Source organism: Lactuca sativa, chromosome 3 (assembly GCF_002870075.4).
Source record: "Lactuca sativa cultivar Salinas chromosome 3, Lsat_Salinas_v11, whole genome shotgun sequence".
In the NCBI taxonomy this organism is placed as follows: Eukaryota; Viridiplantae; Streptophyta; class Magnoliopsida; order Asterales; family Asteraceae; genus Lactuca; species Lactuca sativa.
Window position 1 is genome coordinate 55,782,467 of NC_056625.2, and position 11,708 is coordinate 55,794,174.

Here is an 11,708-nt window from a genome sequence, read left to right on the forward strand (position 1 = left end):
ATAATGATGAAATAAATTTAAATCTGAAAAAATATAAATAAAGTACATTAAAGAACTACTATTTAATCTTAATAATTTAATATATATTTTTTTAAATGACAGTCAAAGTTTAAAAGAAGGTTGAGTGTAAAAAAATAAAAAAAAATAAAGGCATGCAAACGCACCAATCGAATGACATGCAGAATCAGAACAGTAGCGTGTTTGGCATTCAATTTTATATTTCAAAAAATACAAAAAACAAATAAAAGAGTGAAGAGATGAAACAACACTTTAGTTGGGGCACAATTCCCATGCAACCTACCCTTTTAAACCTTGTTTCATGATTTCATCCACTACAACCCTCAAACTGAAACCAAAGTGAACATGGGAACGAAGGGACACCCACTTAGCGGCGGCGCCGGTGGTGGAGGCGGAGGTGGCGTTGGTGGATGGAAGAACAACAAGAAGAAAATGGCGATACTAGCGGTGTTGCTTCTGGTCGGAGTAATGGGACTGATGGTGGTTCAGAAGGTGAGAGACAGACGGATGTTCAACCTCGTTATCAAAGACAAAGATCGACAAATCCTCTCTCTTCACCTCCTGTTGCAGGTTTCTCTCTCTCTAGAATATAATCGTATTTAAAACTTAAATTGGAAAATAATTTTATGTAACATTGTGCAGAAAGAAAGACAATATGTGAAAGAACACAAGAAGAAGAACCAGGATTTGAATGCGAAATTGTTCTCCCTTCGAACTCAGAAAACAGAGCTCGATAACAAGATGATGGAGATGCGATCCATGATTGGTTCCTTAAGAGATGAACAACGAGCACTTGAATTGACAATTGATGAGAAACAAAATGAAATCAAACACAAGGAATCCAAAATCAACCATCTCAAAACCACTCTCCATTCTTCTTCTCCACCTAAAATCTTATCAGTCACTTCCGATGATCCATCACCTTCAAATCGTGAAGCCAATTTAACCAGTAAAGTAAAAGTAACCACCAACATAAACCCTAATGTCAAACTTCAAAACGCTAGTTTGGAGCATGAAGATGACGTGAAGATTAAAATGAAGAACACAACCACCACCACCACCACCGCCACCATGGATCATGTGAAGGAAACGAGGGTTAAGGATGAAGATGAAGAAGGTGAGAGGGAAGTGGATGTTTCTATGGAATCCAGCAATGGATCAGAAGCAGATCAAGATTACAAGGAAGAAATTGAAGACTGATTGATTCATTGTAACTTAAATGGTGTTTGTTTGGTGTTTGGTATTTGGTCTAACTATTCCTAAATCCCAAATTGTGTTATTTGATTTCAGAGAGATGAACTTGAATGTGTGATCCACTGTAATCAATTCTAACTTGAATTCTAGATTCTAGAGTTTGTTATTCAAATAAGTGATATGCATTCAATATTTATGCAAATGTAAGATGTCGAGAAGAAATTTGAATTTCAGAAAAAGTTGCAACAATGCAAACAAATTATTAGCACAAAGCATAAAGTACAAATTTGGAGCTCTTAGTTGATTGCTTGCACCAGTTTCTGCCATAAAAACACAAATGGGAGAATCAGAAGTGCATAATAAGAATAAACATTAGGTTATTAAAAGATGAGCATAAATGGTTATTGAACGATACCTCATCTTTCTTGCCTCCTGAGAACATTTTGTATCCACCATAGATTAGCAATCCCCAACCCGATAGAGACACAATAACAAACTGCAAACACAAAATTTCATACATATAATCACTACAACAGACTTAATTACCAATATGAGTATATGACCTATCAAACTGAATCATTCTACAGGAAAATTGAGATTATGTGAAATGTGAAAACCCTAAACCTTTCAAATACTTCAAGTTTACATACATTAACACATCAATATCGAATTCAAATCAAATGATTACAGAAAATTTAGGAGACTCACATGTTCTTCCTTCCACCTGGATGGACTCATCGGGTCTTTCCAGAAGTCAACCTTTGCAGGTCCATGATGGTCTGCAAATAAACAATATCAGTCTCAACAATTCAATCTCAATTCATAAATAAATCTGTGGGTTGCACATATCTATATCTAATGACCAGTATTAGGGTTTAGAATTCTCAATACAATCTAAAGCCCATGATTAAATCCCAAAGAGAATCATCCGCAGTTGTAAAAATTCACGAAATGGAACGTAGATTTGGGGACATTGAGAAAACAGTATACAATTGGAGCAATTGACGGATATCTGAGGGGTAGAGAGAAAGTGCGATGAATCGTACCGGCGGCACCAGCGAGGCCACGGCGCTGGATAAGGGAAGCGGCTTGAGAAGCCGATCGAGGAGTGGAAAGACGGAGTAGATTTGCAGCTTGACGAGCCGCCAATGTTGATGCCATTTTTGCAGTTCAGAACTTTTGCTTTTTCGAGCGATCGATCGGCCTATGATTAAAAGGATTTTGGGGAAGAAGAGTGACTGCTGATCGTAAACAAAAACGATACCGTAAGTTTCCTACTGTTAGAACTTGCAAATAGACCCCTTTACTTCTTCAAAATAAACCGGAAAGGCCCTTGAATGATAACAATCGTAACGAAATAGAAAAAAAAAAAATTTAAAAATGTATAAGACCGTAGGTGAGGTTCCATTTCATCATTTTTTTTCCTGTCATTTTAATGTATCTTATTTCTTCTTATTCCTCAAAACCAAAGAAACGGTCACATTTCAATAGGGGTGAGTAAAACAAAACCAGGAAACCGGAAAACAGACAAAAACCACGAAACCGAAAAATCAAAACCAAACCCTAACTGTCGGTTTTGGATTTAGTTTTCTTAAAACCGAAAAAATTCATCATGGGTTTGATTTCGTAAATATAAAATACCGAGCAAAACTGAACTGAATCAAATTTTATGAAGTGTGTGTATATATATTCTGTGATTTAAAAACATATACAAAAGGATGGTCTAGTGGTTAAGTGTTTGGACATTGAACCTTGTTGTCTTGTTTTCGATTCTCATGTTTTACATGTATGTCGGTTTTTATTTTGAAAGCTAAGATGTGTTCCACATCGCCCTTGTGAACAAACATCTACCCTCTTTGTCCTTATATAAGGTATCAAACTCACTTAGAGGAGTGTCACATCCGCATGAAAGAAAGGTTCACTCACCATTATCATCGTCTATATAAGAAATTTTTCAAAGTGTGAAAATTTATAGAAACACGATTTTCCAACATCATTATCTATTATATCATTTGAGGATCAATAGACAAATGGTTTTCATCAACTTATAGGGAAATCTCACTACAAAAACCTACACTACTCTCTGTACAAATCTCTCAATCTAAAACTAACATATCTACAAGATTAGATAACAGTTTGAACAAACCCTAATCGGAGAAGATGGAATGAGAGAACAAGAGAGCATATGAAAAATTGATTGAACTTGTGAATGAGCTCTCCTCCACTTGTTCAGTCCTTAAGTAGTCGGGTCATACATGATCCAAAGATCTGTGTGTAAACCCGAAAAATATTTGCTCAATCTACAAATGGTACCCTTCACCATTCCATAGCCTAACCTGTAAAACCTCAAAGCCAAGAATACAACAAAATATATCCAATATGAAAATAAACAAAATGTTAGTTTGATTTTATATTTTATAAAACCATTATTTATTTCAACAACCAAATCAAACTAACCATTTTGAAAAATATTATTTTGAAGAAAAATGATCAAACAAACACAATTTTTCACTAAGAATCTCATGTTGTGAAGACCCAAGAGACTTAGTAAAAATATATGCAACCTGGTTAGAAGAACTAATCTTAACCAACTTAATAATTTTGTCAGTTTTTCGGTTTCTTAGTTCTCTTTTGCTCACCGAAATGTGACCGTTTCTTAGTTTTGAGGAATAAGGAGAAATAAGATACATTAAAATGATAGAGAAAAAATAAAAGATGAAATGGAACCCTAGCCTATAGTCTTATGCATTTTTACCTATTTTGTTACGTTTGTTATCATTCAAGGGCCTTTCCGGTTTATTTTGAAAGAAGTAAAGGGGTCTATTTGCAAATTCTAACAGTAGGAAACTTACGACCTCCTTTTTGTTTACGATCAACATTCACTCTTCTTCACCAAAATATTGGTTTAATAGATTGATAATGTCAATTCGTATTTTGAATTTAAATTTTGTTGCAATTTGGACATGTAATAGTGAACACTAATATGTTATTCTATTGCAAATTTCACATCTTATTTTGAATAATTATTAATGATGGAAAATGTAAATTACAAAACAATGTTGTAACCGGAAAAACATTTAACAATGAAATGAGTAGGGCACATGCAACCAAGAGAGGATTTATGTCTTTCATATAAAGGTAACATACTATGAACTATCAAACTACAAAACTAAAATTCACAAAGGAAGATTGCATACCGTTTGATTTGTTGTAGTAAACAAACATAAACCTTTCTTGAAAGCTATTGGAAGTGAGCATCAGAAATCTCGTGCCTATAATGGTTCACACCCAACCCTAGCAACTAGAAGACTTAAAGAGAGAGGAGAAGGGATAGATAATTTTGTCTTTGGCTATTCAAGAATGAAGTGACCGAAAATATGAGGCCATGGGATGTTTATATAGGTGAAGGAAACTTGGGACCAAAGTTATGGTTTTTGGGATAAGGCCTAAATTAATTAATATAATAACTAAATTGTCTTATCTTCTCATCCTTACCCTATGGACGAAAATTCTAGGCTTATCCTTGCCAATTTTCCTCCACCCCATCCCATGGGGTTCTAGAGCCTTCCTACTTCAACTTTCAATAACTAACCAAAAAGTCTCTGCACTTTTAATTAATCCAATGAATCCCAAAATTAATTCTAAATTAAATTCTGATTAATTATTAATTAATCATACAATTTCTAATTAATATATTACTTTCATAACATATTAATAGATTCATTTATTTGATTTTTAATTAATTTATTAATCACATAATAAATTAATAAACTAGTCTCTCCCTTTAAAAGTCAACATTTTCAATTACTAGGTTTGAGGAGAACCCAAAAGGACTTTGCTAATAATTCAAGTATATACTAATTCACTTATTGAAATAACCCAAAATACGACCCAAAATTTTTTGTTTAAATAAATCTAAAACCATTAAATCGAATGCCATAAAAGAGAAATCATTCGTCAACATCTCAAAACCATAATAACATATCGTGGAAAAAATTGTATTGATTGTGTCAAATCATATCTAGGAAAAACTAAACCAACTCCCAGGATAAAACTGAAGTTGTGGTGTGTGCGATGCCATTATCCCGAGCCCTTCCCTTTGCTTGCGGAAGTACCTGAAACCAAAACTGAAATTGTAAGCACAAAGCTTAGTGAGCTCCCCCAGACTACCACATACATACAATCACATAAACACATATTGGGCCTTGCCCATTGCATCAGACCGAAGTCTGGAAAATGCATCGGACCGAGTCCAGAACTAACCAGGGCCTTGCCCTCTGCATCGGACCGAAGTCCGGAAACTGCATCGGACCGAAGTTCGGAACTGACTGGGACCTTGTCCCCTGCATCAGACCGAAGTCCGGAACTGACTGAACATAACATAGCATAAACATATCAACTAGCATGAACACATATACTGCATACTGCATCGGACCAAAGTCCGGAACACACAACACAAAACATGCTTGAATCACAAAGACATCAAGCAATCTAACTACTGCATCATACCGAGTTCTAGAACTACTGCTAACTAAACGGGCCGACATTGTGGCCGTAGACCCGTTCCTACTGGAAGGAAAACTCACCTCGAAAGTTGGCTGCTGAAACTCTACCCCGGGAACTGTCTGCTGCTGCTCCGGTCTCTCCTGGCTACAATTCCCATAAACACACTCAATCAACTACTAATAACCAAACTGAGGGTAGAATAACTATTTTACTCCTGGTCAAAGTCAACTTCCAGTTCACCGGACTCGCTGAGTCAAGGCGCAGACTCGTCGAGTCCCTCCTTTACTAATTCTGACTTTAACTCTCCGAGCCCCTTTCCCACTCACTGATTCACTCTGAACTCACAACTTGAAGGAAACACGGGGACTCGCGACTCAAATCTTTGAGTCCGAAGAACAAATCAACGAGTCAAAACGCAGATTCCATGAAATCAAATTCTAATCCATTCCAGGGCCTCTAACTCGTAGGTAATAGCCCTTGGGACCATCTGAACACGTAAAGTTGCTGACTTTACATGTAACTACGAAGGAATGAAGCCATTTCACTCAAACACTACTTTTCTCGGGAAAACTCATCTGACTCGTCGAGTTGTAGAACAACCCGTCGAGTCTAAGGCAATCTTCATCGGACTCGCCGAGTTTCTCATCCAACTCGTCGAGTCCAAGGCCATCTTCATATGACTCGCCGAGTCATACTTGTGACTCGTCGAGTCCATTCAGTCCCTTTTCCATACAGTCCTGATTTGAGCTATGCAGCGACTCTAAGTCACAGATCCATGCTTCTAGGGCATGCTTATCACGTAAAGTTGCAAACTTTACGTCCATGCATGGCTTTAAGGCTTCAAATGCCAACCCCAAGCTCTTAATGGGGTTCCAAGCTCAAGAGGGACTTCAATCACGACCTTAACTGAAACTTTATACTTCTAGAATGCAATAAGAGTCCAGATCTGAAGTTTTCATCCAAGGAGAGTCCATTTCTCAAGATTTGAATCATAAAAGGCTCCAAAGAAGGCATAACAAGCATAAAGAAGGTTATAATGGAGGAATACACAAGGTCATAACTTCATTACCTGAATGAAGAACAGATGTAAGCTAACTCCTGGATCTTCCTTCCCTCCAATGGACCTTCTTTCCTTCCCAAAGCTTCCAAGCTATCACAAACACACTCAAACTCAACAATGGGGCTAGGGTTTACAAGGGGAATGTTCTGAGAGTGATAGAGGCGAGGTTGGGGGCACATAAGTGTGTTTAAATAGGGTGCAAACCCTTAAAATTAGGGCTCCATCCAGACAAGCGGACTCGCCGAGTCCAGCATATGGACTCGTCGAGTAGCCAGCTCAAAATGCATGATCATCCCGCCTCCACACGACGAGTCGGGCTATAGAATCGTCCAGTACCCCTTCATACATGAAAATACTTTATTTGAATTACATACCAGAAATGGGGCGTTACACTTATTATCTTAGACACCTAATCCAACAGTCTCCCACTTGGATAAGTCTATAACTACAATTACTAGTATAACTTCTAAATTAGATAGCAAAGTGTGCTTCCACACTAACTACCGAACTCTGAAATAAATAGACATTGGTCCTAAGATAAGTGATCCAGTATTCCTCCCTTCTACTAGATATCATACAAACATGAGAAGTGAATTAACATCAATATCATTGTCTATGTTTTGTTTCCTTATTTCCCGATTTGTGATGACGACATAAGACTCTAAATTGAACACATCAATTGAGTCTTCGCTGGGCCCAACACTATAAGTCAACACCAAATCATCGAGGGGCCCAAAGATATCACTTTTCCCGTTAGGGAAAAAGGAACAAATAAAGTTTGACTTATATGCTTGTATCCTTTACTCATCAAATCATACATGACACTGCGCTTTATAACATTATGTTACTGACGTGTTTTTGCAATACCAATGCACAACCGATATGTAAATTACAACTCATATATCTCTGTTTAAAAAATATAAGATATTATCATCTCACAATTACTCGCGATATAATCCATGAAGTAATTCTTTGAGCATGGGTTTATCCAATACTTAAATCTCTATTTCTAAGTACTCATGAATATTGTCGTAATGCAATTGCTATGTCTAACTCCCTTATACAATCTATAATCCAATTCATGATAGTCTTAATTCACTACTTACTTCCCAAAGTATGAATGACTGTGGAATTTGAATAATTAAATTATTTGAGAAGTAAAACATGCAAAAATGAAACACAAAAATAAATAATTGACAAAGGCAGTAAAAAAACTCATAAATAATCTCTATTATTTAATCACCAAAAATCAATTACATTTATTTTGTTACAAGTTTCAAACAACTCATCTAAATACTATAACTAATATCATCTCTTAATCCAACGCTCCTAGCATTTTGATTGTGCTTAACCCTACTCAGAGCCTTCGTCAAAGGATCTATAGGATTCTCTTCTGATGATACCATCTTCACAATGAGGTGACCTTCTTCTAATTTATGTCTGATATAATGGTACTTTCTATCTATATGTATTGACTTACCATGGTCTCTTGGTTCTTTAGTTAAATCAACCGCACCTTCATTATCATAGAAAAGTTCCATCGGTTTCTGAATGGTTAGAACTACTCCAAGATCTCCGATGAAGTTCCTCAACTAAGTTGCTTCCTTTGATGCTTCACGCACCTTTATGTACTCTGATTCGCACGTAGAATCAGCCATGGTGTCTTGCTTGGAACTTTTCTAAGTAACTGCTCCCCCATTTAATGTAAACACCCGTCCATATTGAGAACGAAAGTTGTCTCTATCTGTCTGAAAGTTGGCGTCACGATACCCAGTCACTCTCAACATATCATTGCCTCCAAAGACTAGAATCATATCCTTTGTCCTTCGTAGATACTTGAGAATGTTCTTTACTGCTGTCTAATGAGCTCCACCAGGATTTCCCTTATAGTGACTGACCATTCTTAAAGAAAAGGATACATCAGGCCGATTAAATGTTATAGCGTACATGATTGATCCTACAGCCGAAGTGTAAAGGACTCGACTTATATCAGTTGTCTCTACATCCGTACTTGGGCTTTGAGTCCTACTCAACTTGACATTGCTCTGAATATGTAGCTCTTATTTCTTGGATTTTTCCATACTAAATCGTTTTAGTACCTTGTCCAAGTATGTACTTTGACTAAGTCCAGTTAGTCTGCTCTTTCTATCTCTCAAAATTCTTATCTCGAGAATATTGACAGCCTCTCCTAGATCCTTCATAGCGAAACACTTTCTAAGCCAAGATTTTACTTCTTTCAAGGTTTGAACTACTGTATTAGGTGTCTAAGCTTATAACTATAATTGGTATATACTTGAATAGATAGTAACACAATCCTTTTGGGTTGCACTTAGACCCATCAGTTGGACAAAATGACTTTTAGAGAGAGAGAGATTAATTTATTATGTTATTAATAAATTAATATAAAAGGCTTATTAATGTATTATGAAAATAATATATTAATTAGAAAAGTTATTATTTAATTGATATATGATAATAAATTAATTGGAATTAATTTTGGGATTAATGGTATTAATTAAAAGTGCAAGGTCTAAAGTGTAATTGTTCAATAGTTGAACAAAAGGCTCCATAACCTTTCACCATAGGGGTGGACGGTTTCAAGGAGGATATTCTAGGTTTTATAGAATATCTCATGTGAATAAATAAGAAATGAGATAAATACCAGATTTAAAATACTAATTTAATATTCAAATCAAGGTTATATAGGGTTTCCTTGGACCACTATATAAAGACCCTTAATCCTTGTTATTTTCGTCCAATCATACCTCCATAGAGATATCCAAAATTCTACTCTCCTTTCTCCTCTCTCTATAGTTTTCTTTCTTGCTAGCTTGGGTGTGAACCATTAGAGGCACGCCAATTGTGGTGCTAGTTTCCAAAAGCTTTGAAGAAAGGATTATTGATTGTTTACTAAAACAATCAACAAGGTATGTATTCATCCTTATGAATTCAAATTTCATTAGGAAATTTTATAGTTTGATAGTTCATAGTATGTTGCCTTTATGTGAAAGGCATAGATCCTTCTTAGGTAGCATGTGCCCTAATCTTTTAACTGTTAAATGTTTTTTGCTTAGAGCATTGTATTGTAACCTACATTTTCCATTAGTGGTATCAGAGCCTATGACTATCTTTCATGTATTTGCACATTGGTGAATCGATCAAACAAGTTTTTCGAATTTTTACATCTCACGACGTGAGCATTGATGCTCACGATGTAAGGTCAAACCTTGAAATATGATGATGTTTGAAATTAATCTTTCAGCATCAGCGCATATCTCAGCATCAGCATCAGCATTTCAATAGTTCAGTGTATATAGCTTTATTCAGTGCATTGTAACAGATCTTGTATTTATCTTGTTTTCATAGTTAGCGTATATTAGTTTGCTTTATATCCCTGATTTATAGGGATTGTCTAGAATAGTATTATATATTGTTCTATATCGGTTTGTGTAGTTTTTTACGTCTTTTAAAAACCCTAATAGCCGCTTTGTGCAAACTATAATCTCTTTGTGAGATTATCATTCTTAGTGAATGTTTTTCTTTGTGAAACCTTATTGTTCTTATTTACAGTCATTGTTTGATAAATAGATTGGTCTAAAGTCTTTTCAATTGGTATCAGAGCAGGTTTCTTTTATCAAACAAATGGCTTCATCTTCTTCTTCGTCAAACTCATCAAATCATCCTTCCGCTAAAATTCCTCCTTTTGATGAAACAAATTTTGCTATGTGGAAAATAAAGGCTCTATATGCTTTAGAGTCAGTAGATGAAGACATGTTGGACATCGTCGAAGAGGGTCCATATGTTCCGATGTATCAGCCTCTGAAAAACAACGTTCCTGATGGTGCTATGAAGAAAACACCTAGAGAAAACTGGACAGCAGATGACAAAAGAAAAAATGGTCTAGATGTTCGTGCTCGGGCTACAATCAGTTATGCTTTGCCATACAATATCTTTGGACTGGTCCAGAATTGCATCTCAGCAAAGGAGATGATGGATACACTGACTGTATCTTTTGAAGGCACTGAAGAAGTCAAGGCCACTCAAATAAATGATCTAAACCGAAGGTATGAACATTTTTTTGCAAAGAAAGGTGAAACTCTGACTCAAACCTTTAATAGGTTTAATACTCTTGTTAATGATATGCGGAGACTAGATCAGTTGAAGCATCGAACTGTTCTAGTGCAGAAGTTTTTGGACTCTCTGGGTGCAGGTTGGGAGAACCATGTTGATGTGCTAAAAAACAGTGAGAAGATCAACACTATGGACTTACAAAGTCTCTATGGAAACCTACGTTACTATGAGGAATCCAAGCTTCAGAGAAAGGAACTGATGAAGGATTCTCAGCGTGAATCATCTGTAGCTTTATTCTCACACAAAAAGCAAATGTCAGAGTCAGACACTGAAAACCATTCAGACACTGATTCATCTAAAAGTGACACTGATGATCTCGAAAAGGTTGTGGCTAGTGCGGCCTTGATTGTAAAGACTTTTGAGAAATCAGGCCGAAACTTCTAAAAGTTTCAGAAGAAGCTGGGTGGAAAATTTTCAAAAAGATCAGACGCTGATAAAAAGCATGGTACTGATAAGAAAAGGAAAGCCCAGTGCTTTAACTGTGGGAGCACTGATCATTTTGCAAAAGAATGCAAACAAAGAATCCAAAGCTCGGATGAATACTGGAAGCAGAAGTACAACAAGCTGGTTGAGAAACTGAAAGTAGAGAACTTGGATCATAAAGTTCTTGTTGCTGAAGAAGAAAAATGGAAGACTGATGAGGAGTCATCAGATGATGAAGTTAAGTGTCTGATGGTCAAGATAGAAGACACTGATAATTGTGAAAACAACACAAGTACATTTGATGCTGACATGTCTGATGCAGTTGAAAATTCCAGGAAGCACAACACTGACTCTCCTTCAATGTATCAGGTTAAAA

The 11,708-nt window shown here is 36.1% G+C and overlaps 2 protein-coding genes across 2 annotated transcripts; one reads left to right on the top strand and one right to left on the bottom strand.

The window, feature by feature from the left end:
* The first annotated feature begins 440 nt into the window (after positions 1-440).
* Positions 441-1,323, top strand: LOC111914507 (uncharacterized). Its single transcript, XM_023910242.3, has 2 exons — positions 441-588; positions 661-1,323. The coding sequence occupies exons 1-2, from the start codon at positions 451-453 to the stop codon at positions 1,216-1,218; spliced, it is 696 nt and encodes a 231-aa protein (XP_023766010.2). The 5' UTR covers positions 441-450; the 3' UTR covers positions 1,219-1,323.
* A 48-nt stretch (positions 1,324-1,371) lies between these two features.
* On the bottom strand, positions 1,372-2,464 carry LOC111914508 (uncharacterized). Its single transcript, XM_023910243.3, has 4 exons — positions 2,259-2,464; positions 1,921-1,991; positions 1,628-1,708; positions 1,372-1,532 (listed from the first exon to the last, which is right to left on the bottom strand). The coding sequence occupies exons 1-4, from the start codon at positions 2,371-2,373 to the stop codon at positions 1,509-1,511; spliced, it is 291 nt and encodes a 96-aa protein (XP_023766011.1). The 5' UTR covers positions 2,374-2,464; the 3' UTR covers positions 1,372-1,508.
* Between the last annotated feature and the right edge of the window lie 9,244 nt (positions 2,465-11,708).